This window comes from Lethenteron reissneri, chromosome 55 (assembly GCF_015708825.2).
Source record: "Lethenteron reissneri isolate LAM-NWPU_2019-01 chromosome 55, ASM1570882v1, whole genome shotgun sequence".
NCBI classification, from domain to species: Eukaryota; Metazoa; Chordata; class Hyperoartia; order Petromyzontiformes; family Petromyzontidae; genus Lethenteron; species Lethenteron reissneri.
This window is the reverse complement of record NC_083833.1, coordinates 1031162-1054337: the sequence shown is the minus strand read 5'-3', so window position 1 is coordinate 1054337 and position 23176 is coordinate 1031162. Positions and strand designations below refer to the sequence as shown.

At 47.0% G+C, this 23176-nt stretch overlaps 1 protein-coding gene across 1 annotated transcript in view; it reads left to right on the top strand.

Annotated features, from left to right (window-relative positions):
* LOC133356751 (protein piccolo-like) overlaps window positions 1–23176 on the top strand; it is a 99831-nt gene that overhangs the window by 24272 nt on the left and 52383 nt on the right. Inside the window, exons 2-3 of the mRNA XM_061574408.1 lie at window positions 11764–14800; window positions 16118–16209. Of these exons, the coding sequence (XP_061430392.1) occupies window positions 11800–14800; window positions 16118–16209 (3093 nt within the window). The 5' untranslated portion in view covers window positions 11764–11799. The remainder of the gene's footprint in view (window positions 1–11763; window positions 14801–16117; window positions 16210–23176) is intronic.

Sequence of the window (23176 nt, the reverse complement as noted above, 5' to 3'; positions counted from 1 at the left end):
CTACAGAAGACGCCTGTCGCTGGATTGGGCCCTATGCGGAACGATTTGCGTGGGCCCAGCGTGGGCCCAGCGTGGGCCCAGCGTGGGCCCCTGCTGGGTTGGGTTTCTCTTCTCTTGTGATGGGCGACATCGAAAGGACCGCCGCGCGTGAACACAATGACGCCGGCTTTAGCGTGACTGGAGGCCGCCAGGTGGATCGCGCCCTCTGTGTTGGACAAAGTGTGTCGCGAGGGAGATGAAACGACGTCATAATGTCAACACATTATGTGGTGGTGACGCTGCTACGTTGGCAGTGAGTGCTGCAAAAGCACAATTAACACAAACACAAAAACTCAGCACATTCGTGAAATACACTGTGGCCTTAAAGGGAAATTATGTATATGCTAAGCGAGGTTTCTGGACACGGTCCGATTCCAAATCACATACACCGCTCTGGGAGACCAGTAGATGCTTTTCAATTTAAATATCGTTTTCCCTATAATTTCCCCGTGCTATTTTCATGGGTTATCTCGAAATGATAACGGCACCTCGCATCAAAAAATACGTCCGTTTTGCAAAAGTTGCGCGTGTACGATTTTTTTTTGCAATATATAATAAATACATCGGCCCATATATTACAGTTGCATTTGAGAGGTAAAATCATTGCCTGTTGTAACAACCTGCTCACCATTTAAAGAATACCCACGAATTTCGCAACGTACACGGAGTCCAGTAGGTTTCGTGGCAGGCTGCACCGTGGCTGCGATTTTTTGTGTGCTGCTGCTGCTGCTTCGGCTGGCAAACGACAACACAGCAGCAGCAGCAGCGGCGGTGACGGCGGCAGCAGCGAGATGGAAATTAACTCGCGATAACGAAGGTGACCCAGACACACGCGCGGTGGGAGAAGTGGGGGTGGGGAGACATGGGGGGGGGGTGGGGAGACATGGGGGGGGGTGGGGAGACATGGGGGGGGGGGGTGGGGAGACATGGGGGGGGGATGAGGTTTGTGAACAGCACAGGAATGATAAATCGGCGATTCACAATTACACATCGAGTCCCCACGGTTTCATCGTTCAAACCCACACGCGTCTTCCTTGTCTGCGACGAGATGTTACGTAAAATGTGATTCGTAATTAGTTTATCTCGGGGGGGGGGGGGGTAGATCGTCGTGAAGTGTGTAATGTCAATCTTTGACTATAATCTTCAATCAACCGACAGAGCCAATCAAATGGAGTTGTCACGTCATGGGCAAATGCCTCTTTTGCTAAATGCTTGACGATGATGGGTTCTCCTTGTCAAACGTCCTGTATATAGTTGAACACGTGGTAGGCTTTCACGACCAACAGGCTTTTCTGGGGGGTTAGATAGCGTAAATATAAATGTGTCGTTAAACCCACTATTTACCCCTCTATTTAAGGAACAAAACAGGATTTATCCACAAATCTGGCTGTCCGCCTGATGATGCTAGTTCCAATTACTGTCGAAACGTCATATACAGATTGTAAATGTTGTGAATGTGCTCTCAAACACACCGGTGTGCTGTACTAGTGTAATGACAGTAGAGCCTGCATGCGGTGTGAGGGGACTAGTGGCCACGGGAAGTAATGACAGGGAAGTCAGCCTACAGTACCAATGCACTAGTGGCCACGGGAGGTAATGACAGGGGAGTCAGTTGTGAGTACGAAGGGACTGGTGGCTACGGGAATGTTCAAGAAGGGGGGCATGGCCAGGTGATGGAAGAGGACGGTGGAGTCTGCCGGTGGAGCCAGCGTCCAGAGTCAGCGAGAATGATCGAGAAGGGGGGCGTGGCCTCGGTTGATATGTAAGGGATATGCGAGGGAGACTCGTGGCTGTTGCAGTGGGAACTCCGCCTGATGTCAAGTGAACGTCTCAAGATAAGTGTGTCAAGTCGTCATTACACTAGTAACGAATTGGAATGTTCTGTTCACGTCACAAAACCTTACTAATTAGCTGTGTCAGGTTGTGGTCTGTTTAACAACACATTGATATTTGTGCGATCTAACTAAAAAAAACTCTATTTTGGTCGTGTAAATTATTGTCAAGATGTTGCTCGCTTTTCAGATACCTCTGGTTTTTGGTGATGAACAAAATCAATTGGTATGTTTTTTTCCCACCAGCAGTGGATTGACAGTGAGCTGTGTGTACCCATGGCGTGCACGTCGTCCCTGTAACGTTAGGTCACGTAAAAAAAACACATGGGGCTTTTTCCAAGTCGAATTCTCATTGAAATAAAATTTTTACGGAACATTATTAGAAAACCAATGTGAGTGACACAAAATAATGCATCGACCACCTTTACATTTCATGAATCTCCATACCCTGGACTCTCATCCTGTTGGATTAGTTACAATACAACTGTGAATATAAAGCATGAAACGTGCCTTTCATTACTGAGATCCAATATAAGCACCTGGGATATTGAATGACCTCTATGAGTTATATCCTCCATTTTTTGCTGTTGAGAGTGGCAGAGCTGTTATATATGTAACAATTATACACAAGCTGTAACCTACTTAAAATATATCACCAATTTATGAAGGTAATGTGCTAATTTATTTACTTCATACATCATTGTAAATAAATGTAAGATTCTAAAGCGAATATTTCCACGTACTTGAGTTTTATAATATAGAAGGGAATCAATACATTAGAAGGTACATTAATTTAGTCAGGTGAGATTCCAGTGAGATTCACTATCACCGGCAAGTGAAGTCGAGGTTGCTATGGATGTGGAGACACGGGGTTAATATTGTTCTTTAACAAAAATATTCGTGGGTTATGTAAATGGACGATGTTGGTTGTGAGATTGGTACACAATCCATAAGAGGTTTTTGGTTTAGATCTTGTAAGTATAAATATGTATTTAAACCCGTCACCACAAGACACAGCCAATTAGTAAGGTTTGTCACGTAAACAAAACATGCCAATTCGTTACTAGTGTAGGGGTGTCAGGGGAAGGATTCCCACCAATAGGAGGGGGAGTGGGACGGTGACAGGAGAAGGGGGAGGGGCAAGCGAGGAGATATAAGGGGGAGAACGGGCGGGAAGAGGAAATCTTGGCGGGAACGAGATTGTGACGGCTGGTGACAGGTTGTGTGTTGGAGAGTAAATCCACTGCAACATTTACAATTTGAGTTCGATGTTGTTCCAGTAATTACAACTAGCATCATCAGGCGCCTACTCTTGTGCAGGATAATATTTTCAGTCTAATTATCATCATCAGCCAGGATGTATACAATGGTGGACGAAGGTCTTGGCCCAGCCAGCCATATTTTTCCATCAGGGTCTCGTAACGCCCCAATGCAACCACGAGGCGTCCGACACGTGTGAGGTGTTGTGGATGCTTGCATATTTGTAGGCTTGCACCCTGACTGAGTCAGCATCAGGATGTTTTGGCCACTACCATTGACATTTAATGTTTCTGTTTGATTGGCTATGGGAGGAAATCGCAGGACCAGGAGGAAAGCAATGGCAGAACAGGGGGAGAACATAAAAGCTCCACACACAAGGGCAGCCGAGTCAGGAATCGAACCCAGGGGCTCCTTGCTGTGAGGCACAAGTGTTTCCACTGGGCCACCCTATCCACCCAAATTATTAAAACAGTTTGTGCACAGGTGTTGGGTGGATTGATACATCTCGGGATTTGGTGAAGATGTTGGTGGAATGAGGAAGGCCTTCATCCATCAGTGGATTGGCCATGGCTGATGATGATATTTCCACGGGCTTCTCAGCAGCTGGTGCATCATGGGGCAAAGCTGAATTGTGTACGATATGTGTAAGTTTTGTGTACCTTTTGTGTACGTTTTGTGTATAATTTTTGTACATTTAATGTACGTTCTGTGTACGATTTGTGTACGATTTGTGTGTTTGAGGCCAGGTTTCAGATCACCGCTTTAGTTATCTGACTTGTCTGTTGTCAGGGATGTGACAAGCAATGAATTACGTATAATTGTTGTCACTCTTGCAAGTGCTCGCTGTCACGTAGAAGTCCTCAAGGCAAATGCTTCGCACAAACAATAAACTGGCGTCTTCAATCGCTTCTGAGCAGCGGAAGACCGGTAAATTTACGTCCCCTGTCATGGTTTAGAATTGATCTACCCTGGCCCAGCACAATGTAATTTTTCGTCAAATATTTGAAAGTCGTGCCTTGTTCATGTTACACTTGCGTCAACCGTCTCCTTGCCGAGTCGATCTCTCTCAATCTCGACATTTCACCTCGTGCCTGAATTACCGAACCCACGCGTCCACATCATCCCTCCGTGTCTTCCAGCTCTGTAGCGCCGTCGTGACGCTAAAAGCCACGGCTATTGGCGCCTTTTCCACTCATACAAAGCTCAAGACGGCCTTTGGTCTTCACTACCTGCGGTCCCGTCTGGCCCCCCAGACGTCTGGTAGATTCAAACCTTGCGCTCCTCGGACCAGGCCCTGCTTGCTCAACCTATAATTTTTATTTTTCGATTGAAAGCTTTCGTGACTGCAGGAATTCATCTTCTTGGTTCTTTAGGTAAAGTCACATAGAAGGGTCCATGCTGGACATCTGTGGAAAAAACAGCGTCCGATTTCTCCTGCAGTCTAAATGACAAAACAAAAACTCAGCAGGGCCTTTCTTCGAAAAAGAGTATTGAGACTCTGCGAGGGCTTTTCGTGGGCAGACGAGCGTCATGATAATGATCGCTCCTTCTGGTCGGTGAATGTCCTCTCTCAGATGCGTTCTATCCCTTGGATGCCACTCTGTGATTCAGAATCTGTATTTATTACTGGAGGAATCCGATGAGCTACGAAGCTCTTTTTTCACAGATGTCCAGTAAGGGGCAGGGTCAGAACGTTACAACAACAACAATACAAAAACGCAACAGGAGCGCACAGTCTAGGAAAGGTAAACAAATCAGTAAAAATATATATATACAAATAGAGTAGTCCCTCGGTTAACGTTTTAATCCGTTCCACGAAAATATTGTTAACCGAAATAACTGTTAATTTTCAAGAGATATGTTTTCCCCACTGCCAAAACAGAAAACGTTATAATGTAAACGAAGCCAAGTCGAGATTTCAACGGCTCATTAATGGTGCGTCGCTGATTGGCTGGGAGGCGGCATTGCTCTCAGTCCCGCTTTACGAGCGCTCGGATTGGCCGAAATTGGAGCGACCGCGTGCGTACAACGTAAACACGTGACCGTTATACTCTTTGGTTTTTTCGGTAAAATCACGTAGGTAAAACAATCAATAAAAATAAAATAAATGAAAACAATTAAATTAATTCACGACGTTTCGGAGGCAACACAAGCTTCCTTCCTCAGGTGTAAAAAAGGGCACAGCAAAATAACTGTAGCGAGAGTTATTTGTGATGAGACATTGTTACATAGGGTAAGAGGAGGGGGAGGAGCCAAGGAGGGACAGGCGCAGGATGGGGGGGGAGCCAGGAAGGTGAAGGAGGTACTACACGACGGAGCCACGGATGGGGGAGGGGGGACCAGAGCGGGGGAGAGTAGCGGTTGAGGTTTAGCATGTCATTAACATGTCATTAACATTGTTAATCACATCTTTGCAATGATTGCTCAATTTTAATTCATCTTCTCGGTTGAAGTTATGTCTTTTTGTATATCTGTATGGCCTCATGGACAAATCTTTGGTGGAACCCAGACGGCTTGCAGAGTACCTTGGTATCGGAAAAAATAATATCATGATCACCCACAGCGTTGTAACAATGATCAACAACGGCCGAAGAATTCGTTCTGCCGTGTTCCAAATCTGATTTGTGCTCGCGAATTCGGTCCTAAATATTTCGTTTCGCCTCCCCGATATCGCAGTCACTGCACGTGACCGTTAGTTAGCATCGTAACGTGAGGCGAAACCGTGGGGGTCACTCTGGGAGGCGAAACGTTAACCGAAAACCGTGAACCCATGTCGCTGTTAACCGAGGGACTACTGTAAAACGAACCTATTTGTTTATCTTACCAGGTAAAGTCCACTGATCTTTTAGATTTGTTTTCATTATTCCTGACCATCTGCTATCGTTGTGTGTCGTGACGTGCCCTGCCCCAAGCCCACTTACTTTACCGAAAGGAGGTAAAGCATTCGGAGCAAAAGCTAAAAGTAACAAGCAAAAACACTCTCACACGACGAATCGATTGTATTGCAAGTTATTTGCCATAAAAGTTAACTTTGACATTTTGTTTTTACCACTGTTTACGAGAAGAGCCGATTAAAAAAACATATCACGCCGTGTTGACGCGGCAGACATTTCCAAGAAAACTAATTACGTTGTTTCATCTGATAAAAAGTATTGATGAGAGCCAAAAGATCGAAACTAGTTTAGAATGCTCGTTTCAACAAATACAGCTATGAAGGCCGGTACAGCACACGAGGGGGTGGGTGGCCAACACCACGCCCGGCCGCCTTTGTCTCCCTAGTGGCGATGTTTACACATCGTACCAGGTACTTATTTGAGGCTGAGTCGACCTAGGGGAGGCCCAGGACCGGTTAAGATAATCGTCACTGGTGTTGGCCGTGAGCGGAAATCGAACTCGGGACACGCCGGGCTCGTAGCGCAGCGCGTTAACCACTACATCACCGCTCTCCACCTGTGTGTGTGCTTACACAGAGATGTGTATGCGTGTAAACGCGTGTGTGTGCATATACACGCACACACGCGCGCGCATACTTGGAATTACGCTAAGAGACACATAGAAGAGCACGTGGATCGGAGGAGATACGCAGGCTAAAAACATCCGCTCAGGAGATGGAGCGATGAAATCAGCTCGTGCACAGGTGCCGTGTGGATTGTTACACAGCAGAACGGTGATAAACGGTGGCGACTTGGGAGCTCGTCATCCAGCAGTGGATTGATCTTAGTTGATGATGACAGAGGGATGAACGTATTTTTTGTTATTATTATTAATGATAAAATATGATTTTGAGAAACCGTCCCTGCTCCAACCCGGCATTGATTTTCCTTCAAGCACGCGCCTATCTGATTGTTTATCCTCTACAGCAAACCTCTGGCAAACATCTTCCCTTGGAATTATCAATATCAATACACTTCCTCCCTTTAGAGTTAACAAACTCTCCTCTCCCACCGCCTTGGGTGAGAGTTATGGCAATAGCCTTCATTCCCCGGCGATGTGATTCAGGAATATTTTTTTTATTTCTGTCATGCTTTTACCGCCTCGTTTGTGTGTTCACATTCTGTTCGTCTGTCTTATTTGCGCTGTGCCGTTTCATTTGCATCATTGGCGTGTATAATGCGCACGCAAATGTCCATTCCTACAACATTGCAACGGCATCATCCACCACGAGTTGGAGGCTGGGTCATTTAGGTTTGCTAAGCAGAATGATCGATCGTCTGTGATATTAAATCGGCTACGTTTTTGTTGTGGTCGATTACTCAGGCATCTTGAAAAAATAAGGACCACCGCAACATCCTGCCCGCTGTTAACATACCCGTCACAACCCATACGATTTACCCGGATTCTTGTACAGGAAAATTGAGTTTTCAGGTCCATACAGGGAACAGCCGTTTCAATACGCGCACACTTTTTAAATTTATATTTGTTTTTAGTTCTTCCTTGTGATGGGACTTTGTAGGATGAACGTTGACATTTATAAGGGTATGGGCTGACCAATAAAGCCTGAATTCGTCGATAATCAGGTAGGGCATTGATAAGGGTGTGACGGTAGGGTTAGCCATGCCCAGCGTGACGCTGCTGATGGCGCAAGATTGGCGCCAAGCCCTGACCAGTCACCTCCCGTCCAGCGACAAACCTGTGAACAGAGGGGGAGATTATTTTTTATCCCTTCAAAGTATTTTCACGTTATTGAGAAGTTGTGTAATTGAAGCGACAATTGGTAGAGTAATCGATGAGAATACAGTATATCATCAGATAGTCCAGCTCTCCTGGTCAACCTTAACAATCGATATTAACCATTCAATAGATCTTTTTTTTTATTGCGTGCAATTGTCAACAATAGCCATATCAGACATTATTATATCTAATCGGCCAAGATCATTGGATTCACTGCAGCTCAAAGACTCAATCCCTGCAAGGCGTGCCGGTGAAGTCAGGAGATGCACCACGTGAGTGCTCGCCATTCGAAGGCCTGAACACCAGAGTCGGTGATGTCTTTGGCAATGTGTTCATCAGGGAGGCAGTTCCATATCAGGACAGCGGAGTGAAGAAGGGGGATTCTGTGCAGGGAGCAATGTTCTGGCAACTAGGTACATCATTCGGGGCCGTCCATAAATGACGTCACGCGATTTTGAACGATTTTTGACCCCCCCCCCCTTCGTCACACGGCGTCACAAAAAGTCAGACCCCCCTTCAAATATGACGTCACAAAGCTCTGCCTCCCCCCCCAAACGAAAACATGTATCAAATCGCTTTAAATTATTGTCATTGTAGTGCGTATTTAATATGGTGCTGCACTCTGATGTTGTAGGAGAAAACATTTATTAAAAAGTCGATTTAATTAAGTAGAACGTGTTGTCTATATTTATTTAAAGTTGCGCATATTGATGTGACGTCACATTTCTCAACCCCCCTCCCCCCCCCAGGTGCGTGACGTAATTTATGGACGGCCCCTTAGGGCCATCCATTTAGTACGTACACATGGAGGGGGAGGGGGGGTGGAAGCCTCGATAATAATTTGTCTACATTGGCCTTCAAATGAGTTAAATAGTCCGGCGGTGGAGTGTCTGTTTGCTTAAACACGTTAATATGATTAATCCTTGATCGTTTCTGCCTGGATTAAATATCGGCCGTTCTATAGGATTCGGGTGGGGGGGGGGTGCGTCCAAGCGTGCGTACTCAGGTAGGGTGGGGGGTGTAAAAAGTACGTGTGCCTACAGGGAGGGGTCAAGTTTTGATAGATTTTTGCGAACGTACTCAATGGATGGCCCCTTGCCCTCCTCCTACCCTCCTCTCATGGACGTGTGCTGACTGCATCATCTCGGCCAGGCCACTTGTTTATAATGTAGTCGCTGCTTGGTTACGCGAACGCTCTTGATGTCAGTGTTGCCCGTTTCGGCACCGGCTTCACGTCTTACACTCGCGCGTCCTTGAGGGTGCAGATGTGCGTCTTGGTGGTTCACTGGAATTGAAAGACGCCACTTGATTCTTCAATTGGGATGTGATGGCAAAGTGTTTTTCATTCGAGCTGAATGTGCTTGATCGTTGTCATCTAAATCCAGGCAGCTGCCAGGCGGGATAGTACAGTAATAATCGCTCATTCGTTACCGCTGCATAACGATTAGACAGTTACAATTTAATACGAGTTGTGTGACACTAAATATTTTGAGGGCATACCGTGACAGCATTGGTTCGAGATGTATTGGGTGGAATTCATATTGCGCTGGAAGTCATTATTTTACTGCCTTTTCATATGATGGCTAATTACTTTTTTAAAGAAAATTGCAGCATGATTTTTTCCCACATTTTTATTAAAATGAATTCAGTCACTTGTTAACTAGAATTCTGCCAGGCGTGATTCAGGATTGGACTGGGACATCAGGGAAGCAGGAATCGTCTGCGCCAGGTGGTCAGAATTGCTCTGTAAAGCCGGCACGATGAGGGAATTAATCAACAAAACGTTGACATCGAATATTTTTTTGTGGTCGATTACTTGGGCACCTTTAGAAAATGGCAACCGCCCACCACATATTTACTGTACTTCCCAAAGGAGGGAAACCCCTACAAGCCACGCCCAGTTTGACAGATAATGAAGATTCTGATGACGTCAACACCCATCAACTCCCACACACGGGGAACCTCTTTCGTGTTATCCGATTAGTCGAGTCATTCAACTGATAATTGGGAGTAATTTATACTCAAATCATTGGACCTCCCAGCTCCACCAACGTTTATATTTGCTTCACTGAGGACTATTGTAGTTTTGTTCGACTTACGTCTTTTTAAATATATTTTTTCATAATTGAGATGTTTTGTTATTTTGTTTCCACGCTTTGCATCCCAGACCTCCCTTCCAAAATTGTATTTTGCCTCGGTGTGCTCTTATCCGGCTCATGATTTGAATATGCGTGGAGATTTATCATTTCAAATGTTGTACGGTAAAACGAGCCTGAAGCTGTTGTGCTCGTGTGTGTAATTTCTGAACAGCGGGCGGACCTGTCCATTGCGAGCCTGGGGTAACAAAGAATCAGGAATTCACCATGACCCGATTGATTAATGGAAAAGTTCTCACTGTGTTGCGTGCTGAATCAATGCATCACAGTCACGATCAATCCTCGTATTGCCCCCAGTGCCCCGTGTTATTGCCGAATGATGAACAATGCCTGCAGGGGGTAAAACTTTCTTCTCGCATGGCAGCTCCTGACAGGTGCTGCATCCTTACAACCCGCCCCATGCCCGCCGCAATCGTAACAGCCGCTGCAGATTTGGTTTATCCTTGATTACGCTTTGGCGTGGTGCTGCAGTTGCCATCTCGTGCTTCTTCCCCGCACTAGCTCAGGAGGTGATTTGTTCCCACCGCAGTGACCGAGCTGCGCTGCCGACGGGCACACGCAATTACCAAGTCGAGATTCGTTGTGTAATGAACACCGCTGACTTCTCCCTTGGCCCTGCTTGCCCCTCCCCCCCCACAAACCAGATGTCTCGTGAGGTCAGAGCTTTAGGGGTTGGCTCTGGCTCGGCCCCGTAAATAGCCGGTGGAAAAACCAAGCTGGCACGGCTCGTTGACGTGTAGCCAAAACAGCCCCCCCCCCATGACCGCCAGCGGTGAGGGGTAGACCTTATTCAGCAGTGGATCGATCAGTGGCGCTATATTATTAAGAGGCCCATTGAGACCGTGCTTCTCTGTTTGAAAGGAGACGTTAGATAAGAGCCGTGCATGCAATAATAATAAAGTAATTAATCGATTATCCGGCAGCTTCGGGTGGCGCTGGATTTTCAAAAACGCCGGATGATCACATCATTATTTAAAATGGCTTCTTTTTGCACTACTGTATGACTTATGTTTGTAGGTGTTGTTATATGTTTTTTTAGTGTTTAAAATTTTACTATACGAAATTGGCATAAATAAACATACAAATAGACACACATAAATATCCTACTTTAAAAAAGTTACTCTATTTACTGTACCGTACTTACCACTCCAAACTCGAAGACTCTGCACGCGATGATGTACAAACGTGCGGTATTTTCATTAAGTTGTATGTAGCATATCATGTATTGTATATAATATTAAACACTGAAATCAAGTGTGGCTAGCTTTTCTGTCACGCACATGGTGCTTGCCGATAGCCGGACTGGTTATAATAGCCTTTGGAGTGGTTTTGCCGATTTTTCCGGATTGGCCCGGGATTGCCAGATAATGTTGGATAATCGCGCGGTGCCGCATAATTAGTATCAATGATCGACTGTAATGATAATAATGCGCTTCACTCCCACTTTAGGCACGAGGTAATTTCCTCGCTGATTTGATCTACTCGCCGTGGCTTGTCGTTGGGAGTGTATACTGGGCATAATCTTTAACTTGTTAGTGTCTCAGGTGCTTGATGAAATCTTTAACCCGAACCTTTTTTCCGTGTGACACCCGGAGAGAATGACAATCTGACAATGCCACTCCTCCGTGGTTACTCTTCCTCTTTCATTGGAGGAAAAAAACACCGTTGCCCCAATTTAGAAATGTGGCATTCTCATCTTTTCTTGTAGCCCGGCCCGATCACTAACGACGCCTTCCGTAGTACACACCAAACTAGGGGGGGGGGGAAGGTTGCTAAATCTGAGTCTCTCCGTTTTGCTGTTTCAGATCCAACTTCGAGATGATGTAGCCGACGGCAGATCGATGAAGCGGACACTGCCCACGCCTCCCGCACATGCCCCCTGCACAGCCTCGTCGTCTGCCCGTGGCCCCGCACCGCTCAAACTCAGTGGCAAGGCGGCGGTGCCAATGGCGGGAGCCGCGCGGGACTTGCGCAGAGCGCACGAGGGCACGAGGATCTCGCGTGCTCCGAGCGGTGGCAGCAACTGCGGCGGCGGGGGTGGCGGCGGCGGCAGTGGCATGGTGTTCCAGCCGAGGCCAAAGGACGCGGCGGTCCGGCAGGGCACCGCACGCGGACAGCTGAGTCAGGACATCGAGCGGGAGCTGGAGCTAGTGGAGCACGAGTCGGCCAAGCTGCGTGAGCAGCAGGCGCGCCTCGACGAGGAGGAGCGCGAGATCGACGCCAAACTGCGCCACCTTGAGATGGGCATGCTGAGACGCAAAGAGGCGCTCGTCAGGGACAGGGAGAAGAGGAAGATGGACTTCCTGCGGGAGGCCGGTGGCCAGAGCCGCGACTGCCTATCGGACGGCGAGGCACGCGTTGGTCAGGCAAAGTCCGCGGGAAGCGGGCAGCACTCGGAGAGACCGAGGACGGCGCCGGAAGAGGTTTCCCTCGGCGGGCACGACGGGGCCGCTCGAGGCAGCAAGACGGACGATCGGCTGCTCCTGCTGCAGCAGCAGCAGCAGCAGCAGCAGCTGCAGCAGCAGCAGCAGCAGGACTCTTGTGTCGCGGATGCACATTACAAAGCACAATCTTCTTGCTACGTGGCCGAGCCCACGCAGTGTAGCAAACCGTACGGTGAATATTCGGAGAGCAGCCACCGTGGTGGCACACATTTTCAGCACATGTTCAGCCCAGTGGAATTCCCGACAAGGGACAGCAAGCATGACGGGTACATGACAGACAGCCAGGGCAGTGTTGATTCTCAATCATCTAGTCTGTTAAACAAAGATGATGGATCTGCAAATAAAACACCTGCAATGTTCATTCCCATGACCAGTTCTCCATCAGACTACCACAAGCACAGCTACTTGTCTGCATCGGACCACGCATTAGTCCCTAACAATATTGGTGCGTCCAGGTCTGAAAGTCAAGAACTTAGTGACAGATTTTCTGTCTCACCGGGATGTCAGTCCACCCAAATCTCATCATATCAACAGTACAGTCATAAACAACTGCAGTTCCATTCTCAAAAACCTATCAATGGGCAAATATCCAGCATGGAGCCCAAACTATTGACAAATTACGAGGTCATTGAAAGCCACGATCCCCTCATGATGTCGCCGACATCGACAGATAGCCTGGGCGACAGCGTCGACATGAGGCTGCCTCTCGACGACCGAGGCAGCATCGTGGGCAGTCCTTTGTCGAGCATTTCAGCAGAGTCGTTTTACACGGACCTGGATCAGCAGGTGCCACGCAATTATGTCCTCATAGATGACATCAGTGAGTTGACTGGAGGAGGCTTTCTCGTGGATGGAATGGACGCTCAGAATTCGGACGGCGCTTACAGCAGGAGTCTACCCAGCGCCACCGAATTAAATGATTTTGTGGGATCCTCAAGCCAAGGAAGAGCTCATTCCCGGTACAACCAAAAGCCCGACAAGGCCAACGACTTTATCGCAATCCCCGTGGCAACTAGAGCCCACCCGTTCCGGAGTTTGTCCGATGAGGCGTCCGTAGATCCGCTTGAAAAACAAATGAAAAGGCAAATACAGCAAGGTTTTCGTAGGGGGTCTGAGTCGTTAGATCACGTGGTGAGTCCTTTGATGTTTGACCTTAATGATAATAAGTACAGGAATGCATCAAGATCTGACAAATACAGTATGAGTCGAATAACTTTGGAGAAAGAGGCAGCGAAGCAGCTAACACCACCGTTTATATCAAGCCAAAGCAAAAGCAGAAAACCCGATTTAGACGGTAGGATTTTTAAGTTCCCATCACTGGACAAAAGTGAGGATGTTGAGAAGGATTTTTTGGCTTATAAGAATTCTTCCCCCAAAATGGAAAGATCTGTTGTGTTGAGGGAAAAACGACTGCAGGGTGGGGATACATCTGCAAATTTTAGGCAAAGTATTAAGTCTCAGCAGAGCTTTCACGGGTTGCCACACTTGAAAACAAGTGACATTTGCATTCCCAGAGGTATTGGCTCCAGGCCAAGATCGTCTTCTGTGTCTGGACTGGACGGCATTACCTCCAGGATGTCAGGTCTGTACGACCTTGAGTACAAGCGATCGCGACCGTGCTCCGTGTACAACATGGAGATGAACAGGTCAGTTTCGCCCACCCCGTACAGCGCGAACCGGTCCCGACCGACCTCGGTGTACGGAGTTGACGAGGCCCGGGCGAGGCCATCCTCTGCCACCGACTTCAACAGGAGCAGGTCCTTCTCGATAACAGGACCGTCCAACGGCAGGGCGCAACCACCTCTCATGCCTACACCCGAGAGCGGCAGGTTGCGGCCCTCCTCCGTGTACGGCGCTGAAGAACCCAAAGCGAGGCCGCCGCCAGATTGCGGCATAACGAGCAGCCGCTCGTGCTCCTTCTCGGCCTACAGGTCCGTGATGAGCCGAACGCGCTCCTCTTCGTTCTCCGGCTTGGACGTCCGGAGGTCCAGGCCGTCGACCGTGTACGACTTGGACTTCTCGGCCTCGAAGCAGAATTGCCAGGGAGGTGGGGGACAGCCGGCGGACGACCTGTGCGGTCCCTTCAACGCGGGCGTCAAGATGAGGTCGAAGCCGTCCAGCTTGCCCATCTCGCAGAGCGCCCGGCGGCTGTCGCTGACCGAGCAGAACTCCGACGAGGACGAGAGCCCTCTGAGCCCCGTGGTGCAGCCCATGGGCATGGCCCGCGCGGCCGCGGGGCCCCTCCCGCCCATCTCCGCCGACTCCAGGGAGCAGTTCGGCTCGTGCCACTCCCTGCCCGAGGCCGACCGGCACGCCAAGGACCTGCACCGCCGCAGCCTGGACTGCGGCTTCACGCGCATGGTGGACAACCTGAACCACGTGCTCGCAGAGAACGACGGTATACACCCGGGCGGTCTCCCCCCCCCCCCCCCTACTCACGTCTTGCTCCTATTCACTAGGGAATTAACGTTTTTAGGCGAGCGCATGGTAGATTATAAAATAAAAGGGCTGCTCGTATCTTTTAATTGGTCTATGTCCAAAGCTGGTCTGTAATTGAAACTGTTGTGTTCAACGATAAGCATTGGTATATATTTTTTTTATTTCCTTGCTGTTATATTAGAACACGCAGGGCGGGTACATTTGGAATATTTTAGATGATAACAGGAGACCGCTGAATAACTTACAGCCGGAGACAGTTAACAGAAATGAGCCGACTTGAGTGAGATACATCACCAGGAACACATCACTTCGGTGCAGCTCTGATGGAATTCCAGCCCAAAGAGATATTCGCATGAATGTTTGAACAAAGGGGAGGTAACAATAATGATTACAGGCTGCCTATTGGAGTAAGTAATATGTCATCTACACAGGCCCAGCTGTGGTAGTGTTGTTATTATTGAGGTCTCCATCCAGAAGTTAGCGCAGAATGGCAGATGATCATAAATAGCAACATAACAGCACTAAATGAATCTTAATCCGGCACACGAGAGGGTGGGTGGCCAACACCACGCCCGGCCGCCTTTGTCTTCCCAGTGGTAATGTTTACTACACACCATACCAGGTACTCATTGGAGGTTGAGTCGACCTAGGGGAGGCCCATGACCGGTTCAGATAATCATCACTGGTGTTGGCCATGAGCGGGAATCGAACTCGGGTCTCTCTGCCAGTTTCGTAGCGCAGCGTGGCTAGACCACTACGCTGCCGCTCATCACAATCTGAACACAAATAACAAATTACAACCAAGACATAAAGAAACCTTGCATGCACACAATGGCACTGATTGCTGCAATAGAATGGTGAATATTTTTTAACAAGAAGTCAACACCCACAGTGCCTACCTGAGGCACTGTGTGTGGTCAGACTCTACCCATGGCTCCTGACAAGGATTAGAATGGCAAATAGTTGCCTCGTTGTTCCTGATGCTGTGTAAAATTTTTACTCTTTTGAGTAGGTGGTCAGAAATAAAAAGGGCTGTGTGCATTCTACCACACGAGGTGCAGTGCTGCCATGTCACATGCACAATCAGGCGGTAATCATCACATCATTGTAAAGTATATTTTGCGGCAACCCTACTGTTACATTCACCAGGAGGGCTGTGTATGTGTTTGCAATGGTTTTGATTTATTTTCCTGTTACGTAGGTCATGTAAACAGACATTCTTGCTTACCCACCGCATCTGTCTTTCTTTAAAGATGTTTTGTCTGCAATTTTGCAGTGTGCTATGCAAGGCACGGAGATGCCAAGAAGATGGATAGGTCCCAGGATGGTGGCTTCCAAAGCAGCAGCGGCGATCACCACCAACGCCAGGTACAGCTCCGAATAACGATTTGTATCCACTTGCACTGCTATAGTGGGTTAAACACATTTACAACAGCAGGACGCTGTGCGCATTGAAAGGGACCGATAATAAGCCACCCTTTTGCCCTTTTAGACCCTTCAAAGGGTAATTCATTCATGATTCGTTACCAGTGGCCGTCTCTTATTACTGCTGAAAACTGTTTTATTGGGATCCCAGTAACCATGGAATGTTGGGTCAAGTGTTGTAACCAAAATCCCAACATTGGCCCAATTGAACACATAGGCTTTCGCGACCAATATTATCTATAATAGAGTTTTTTGGGGTTAGATATCATAAATATAAATGTGTTGTTTAACCCGCCACCAACCGACAAAGCCAATTAGTAAGGTTTGTCACGTGAACAAAACATGCTAATTAAAACTTTCTTTTACCAGGTAGGGCCCACTGAGCTTCTGAAAAAGAGCTATATAGTAGCTGATTGTTCAGTTTGATTGGCAGGTCACGTGGTGAGGTGATGTGTGGGTGCCCCCTACCTCTTCCAAGATTCACGGCCAGCGTTGAAAGAGTTGGTACAAAATACTCTCTAAATGGGCATGTCTCAAAGCCACACTCTCGAACGGTTGCTCTTCCGCGAACAGTGGAACGAGATAGCAGTCATGGGGCCTGCGCAGGTGCCTTATAAACGTGCCGATCTGTCACGTTTTGGTTTTGTTTGGACAAAGTGTGCCGACTGGCTCCATTGCAGAAAAAGATTGCTTCGACCATTGTATTCAGTCGTTTGCGTTGAAGATCTAAATCTGGCCCAAAATGCATTAAGTATTTAAAGGCACAATGTGTAATCAGAGGGAACAAGCGTGGTGCAAGACTAGTAATTCTTGGAATTTAATTAACTGCTGAAATAAATGCTCTGTCACTACATAGGCTACGTGTGCACTTGTTAAATTTCGATTTAAAGCTTTCGTGACTGTAGGGATTCATCTTCTTGGTTCTTTCGGTAAAGTCACGTAACGTTTACGTGACTTTACCGAAAGAACCAAGAAGATGTGTACTTGTTACCACGTGATTATATGATGTTCAGTTTTATTAGAAATTTTACAAAGGCCTCCAGAATTGTACGAATTTTCAACTGTGTTGGCAACTGACCGTGGAATATAAGAATACGTTGCTAAAGCAGTTTTGCGTTTTACTACTTAAAGTGTGGTGGCATATGCCTGTAATCCAGCGCCCTTGGAAACATGGGTTTGTCGATCATGTTTATTGTAAAGCTCTCAAACCTTTACTGGGTTTTGGAGGTGGCCAGGAGATAGCAGTACAGCAAGTGGATTCATGAGCCCACATTGAGTAGTATCACCCTGTATGCATTTCTCCAATTTCCTCTCACTTGCAAAACTTTCCTATACTGAATTGGCCAAACATAATTTTTTGTCAGATTCTCCAAAACAATACCTCTGGCTGCTGATCTTTCAGTGTTGGCTCGTCTTTGAGCACTCAAGCACTGGGGCCGCTCAAATGTAGCACTTGGAAATAATACAAAACTTAATTGTTGGAGACTTAAGGCCATCAGTGCATACTGCCTGCTCATGACGTAAAGTTAATTAAAAATTTAAATGAACGAGCACACAAAGGATGGAAAGTTACAGGAAACACAAATTAAATTTTTCTCATGGAAAAAAAACCCCACAAGGTCTATGGAAAGCACAACACATTTTCATTCAGTATATATATTTCAACGTATTTGCACTTTTTAATGATAAGCGTGGTGACTTAAGGAGGCGTTAAACGGACTTAGCACGTGACAAACCGGTCAAAATCGGCCTAATGGAGTGGTCCAAGTTGTCACTTCATTGGCGCTGGCCAGGTGGCTCACGAGAGCTCAGAGTTTGTGAGCAAATGAGGCGTTCTTGCGATGCAATCTGGGAAGTCGCCCATGAAATGTAGCGATTTGATCTTCTCAGCCTCATTCAGCTGCCACTACACACACACACGCTAAAGAAACCCACACACACTGAATTTAATTATATTTGTCTGCACTTAATTTGGTTGATCTGTAGCAAACACACTTTGCAGGGCATTTAAAATGCATGAACTAGTCTGGAGAAGAGGTTGCGTAACATTTTCAAAGTATTAAATTACCCTCAAATGTCTCGATTGGAAGCACACACAGCAGCAATCGTCGCCCCCGCCCCCAACCACGTCCACCCCTTCCTGGCAGCAGACCGATGCCCGTTTGCAGGTCCAGGTGCTGAGTCACCTTGTGCCACACAGGGACAGCTGCCACTGGGGGGGAGGGGGGTGTGGGAGGGGGGCTGCCCCCTTCAAATGTGTTGAGGTGATGAGATGGCTGCGATGTAAAGAATTTTGAGACGACCCTGGTGTATCGGATGCCATATCCAACACAAATCGCGATCATTATTACGAAGCGACCACAAACGTAGACCTGTACCTGTGTAGTCGGTCTCCCCTGTCCCTCTCTCCTCATTAATCCTTTCGAAGTGGGGGGGGGGGGGGACAGGTCGGCTAAATGGACAACAACAATAAAAATAAGAAAGTTCGGAGATGATGAGTAGAGACTCTGCGTTGTGTTCTGTCCTCTGGAGAAGTGGGGCGACTCAACAACAATTGGGCACCAGGCAGGGGGTGATGGAATTTTGACTTAAACATTTCGTGACTGCAGTAATTCATATTCTTGGTTCTTTCGGCAAAGTCACGTAGATATACAATACAATATTTTTTAAATTTTAATTAACCAAAACATTTTTCACATTTTAATTAACCAAGAATAGGGGATGGTGGTTTGTGAAACGGCAAAATTTAATTTCAAAAAGTTATCTTCAGTAGGCCAATTGCGGATCTGCAATCATGATCAGAGACAGACACCCTCCATAACGCCAGGGCCATAACGCCAGGGCCATAACGCCAGGGCCATAACGCTAGGGCCATAACGCCAGGGCCATAACGCCAGGGCCATAACGCCAGGGCCATAACGCCAGGGCTATAACGCCAGGGCCATAACGCCAGGGCCATAACGCCAGGGCCATAACGCCAGGGCCATAACGCCAGGGCCATTCTTTTGCCACACAGTGATGATGCATCGCTCGCTCACCGTGAAGAGTTCCGAATGCAATTTTTTTCTAACGCGACACCAGTCACACACAATCGCAAGGTAAAACGTAAAAAAATTAATGAAACTTGTCGAAGAAGGCAAAAAGTAATTTAATTTTGAGGATTCATTGAAAGACGTGCAGCCCTGATATGCCGTACACCCACTAAGTTTAATTAGTTTTGCCTAACGATAGTGAAGTTTTATACATGGCTGCTGTGAAATTACATGAAATATTTTCAACATATTTTGGAGATTCCTTTGACTCTTGAACTCACAATTAACCCCAAAAAATGTTGTCGATTTGAATAATTTACGCTAGTGGAGCGAACATTCTTTATTTTCTTGCTGGTGTTGCATTGACATCTTTTTTTGTTGTTGCATGATCACGGCTGTATATATAAATAAATAAAACAAAATCCACTGTGATAGAATTGACTTAACACGAACGTTCAAACGATCCTGGTTTCCTTTTGACGTCAAACTGTATATCACGCCGAGCCCGAATGTGAAATAGTTATGGATAGCTTCAGCACTTTTCTGTGAAGGCGAGCTTGTGAGAGTGCCCCAGGAGATGAAGCTTGCAGGTTCTTTTTTTAAAACTCCCATTATTCACTCAACTGATGAATGTGTTTGCAGAGCAGAATCAATACACGAGCTCTCCGGCGAGTGGATGTTAAGCCTGTGGTCTTATAGCACTTTTGTGTTGTTCTGCAACATTCTTTCAAACTATGCAATTCTGGGATATTTTTTCAGATATCTCCAGCCCTGGAAATTTACGGCATCCATTCAGTGTTTGTCCACTGCGTGATTCAAGCTGACATCCTGTCCAGCCAAGGCAAAAACCCCATCAACCACGGGGGCCGATTGTAAAGTCCGCCCCAGTTTGGGCCCTGCTCCGCATTAGGCTGCTTTCGAGCAAAACCATCGGGAGCAAGCGACGACGAAATGGGTGTCACATCGCTGAGGCGCGAGGTAATAAAATGTAAAGCCGTCAGTCAGCCCTGCCATTTCTTGCTCGAGCCACTGCCGGCAGAAGGGACTCCACTGGAGGGAGCTCTAAGAATACTCCCATTCGTTTGTATTTCTGGCCCTACTCTTCTACGCTGGCCAGACGTCTTGGAAAAAGTTGGAGTTACCCCCCCCCCCCCCCCCCACACTTTAGGAGAATTTGAAAGTCTGAAAGTCCGAATCCTGTCGACCAACTGCGGTGGACCCATTTCTATTTGTTAATCAACTTGCGCCACGAACGCCGTCTCCCCTCAGCCAATCAGTCCTCGGGCTGGCGCCTCGCTTCGATGCTGCACCGTGGGGCCCGACTGCTCCAGAGGTTCGGATTTGGTGCGGAATGTTCTGCAGCCATGACCCATTTGCATGATGAAAGAAAAATACAATCACTTTTCTCTACCTTGGAAGAGGCAATTAAGCACCTGGGGGAAAAACATGGGTGGATGCTGTAAACAAATTATGATTTATACGCAATTTATACGATGCTTGCAAATAATATTACGTACACGGTTTAACACGAAAGGCATGCTTGGATTCTTGTTATGTTTTGCTGTGGAAGATACCTGTGTGCAGCTAAAACAAATATGAATATTTAAAACCCAACATCAGGGATGTTTATTTGTCATCGTGTGATATAACGCCATGTCGTGAACACCGTTTAGGCGGGCAAAGTGTATGAGAGTGCTATTTACAGCTCGGTGACCTGTACAGTCCCTGCAGCAACGACATCAGCACCATGTCACCTTTCAGCAAGCTGACATGACCCTGCTCAGCAGAGTTCACGGGCATTCTTACATTGCTCTTGTCTTTCGGGTCGGGATTAAAATGTAGAATATATATTTTTTAGGCCTAGCTTCATAATTCATAGTTTTTGGATTAGATTGCGTCAGTATAAATGCGTCGCCACCACCCGACGCAACTTTTATTTTCAATAAATATTGGTTGTGAAAGCCTAATTGTTAAGCTAACTTAATAACCTGATCCTCTCTCCTTCGCCATGTCCAGCGATTGAATGAGGCAAGAAAATCGGCAAAATACATCCCCGTCGCAAAATAACGATCGCACTATCATCATTTTCGCAGGAAAGCCACACAGGGGGTGTGGGTAGCGTGAGTAGCAGATACACGGGTGGCCGACCAGAGGCGCGTCTCGTACCAGGTGCCAATTTCCAGCAAGCAAAGTGAAAGTCGATGGGATTTCCCGCTCAAATGGGCGTTGAGGGGTGGAAATTCCACTTTTCCTTGGCAACGGGATGAGCCTATCTCTAGAACAACCACTGTTGAATGCCCCACCATGTGATACTTATTTCAACCCCCAACCAGGATATGAACATGCAACGTACGGATTAAAAACGAAAGTATTTTTTATTTTACCAGATAAGGCCCACTGAGCTATATAGATCTTTTTCAGAAGCAACCTGGCCACAAATTATAGCTCAATGAAGTGTCTTATCACGTGGAAAATTCTAGCAGCCAAATCCTCTAAACGTGTGATGTTGATTCTAAATTTGGAGGGGAAAATCCACGCGACTACGAGGACAGAGAACATGACCTGTATACCAAGCGATAGAGTTAACATCTCACCACCACGGCACCGGATTGCGAGTTGGCTCGCTGTACTGCTGAGCCATAATAACAAAAGGACGATAACATCATTTGTATAGGCGTGGCAACATTGTCTCCTGTTGTACACACGCGACGATGTCACCTGTCTGAACTGTTTGGTGCAGTTCTTCATCGTTTCGTCGTCTGTTCAGAGAAGATGGGCTAAGAGGACAAGCGAAAAAAATCAGATGCTTCATTATTTTTGACAATCTCTCGCTGGAAAGGGGCAAAGCTAGGATGCATGCTGGCACTGCCTCGCGTCTGCTCATCATTCCGCAGGGCACAGTGCCTTGGCATTGATTGTCTGCCTGCCGATGTGAGCGTGTTGCTAAAATATCGTTTTCCTGTTTAACCCCCCCCCCCCCCACCGCGCACGATGAATGCACGCATTCAATTGATGATGTTGGCGTCGCTGCTAATGAGATTGAACATCGTTTGCCCAAGTCGCTTGCAAGTTAAATTCCCTCGGAACGATTTTAACATTTGGTTGTAAAATTCTGGCATGCCATGATTAGAAAAAAACCCCGCCGTTGTTTTTAAATCACTGCCGCACAGTTTGTACTTTTGCGCGCGAGCGTGAGTGCGGCTGTTCGTACGTGGGCGTCGGTAACGGGACAAAGGACAACGTGTCCCACCAATTTGAAAAAAAAAAACATTTCCATCCTTAGTGCCGTGTTGACAGAGTAGCTTTCATTTAATTTTCCAAACAGCAGACGACTCGTTGCCTACTCTGCTCCACCAACGCATGGCTCGTGCACAGCGGAGACATTCTCTCGTGCGTCGTCTCTCCCCGGCAGGCTTTTTGCCAGTGCCGCTCTGAATCTTTGGAACTCTTTGCCCCTGTTTTGCTAATAAGACAAATCAAAATCGTTAGAGATATTTAAGATCTGTCTTGAAAACTCACCTCTTTAAACTGGGCCATTACACCTCCCCCCCTCCTCGAGCTGTTTACCCCACAGGGTTTGTTGGGTCTGTTTATTTCCTGCTTTCCATACACGGTGGCGCATTGGGATCCACGCATGAAATGCACCTTACAGATGTAAATTATTATTGATGTACAGTAGAACAACAACAAAGTTTAACTTGACCAGGCTTTGTTGCTGCAGAACAGTTTCAGCAAAAATCTGAATCAGGATCTTTAGAATTCCTGGAGAAATCCGACGAGCTATGAAGCTCTTTTCACCGGCGTCTAAGAGGGGCACAGGGTCAGAACGTTACAACAACAGACAACACAAAAACACGACAGGATTATAACGTATAGGA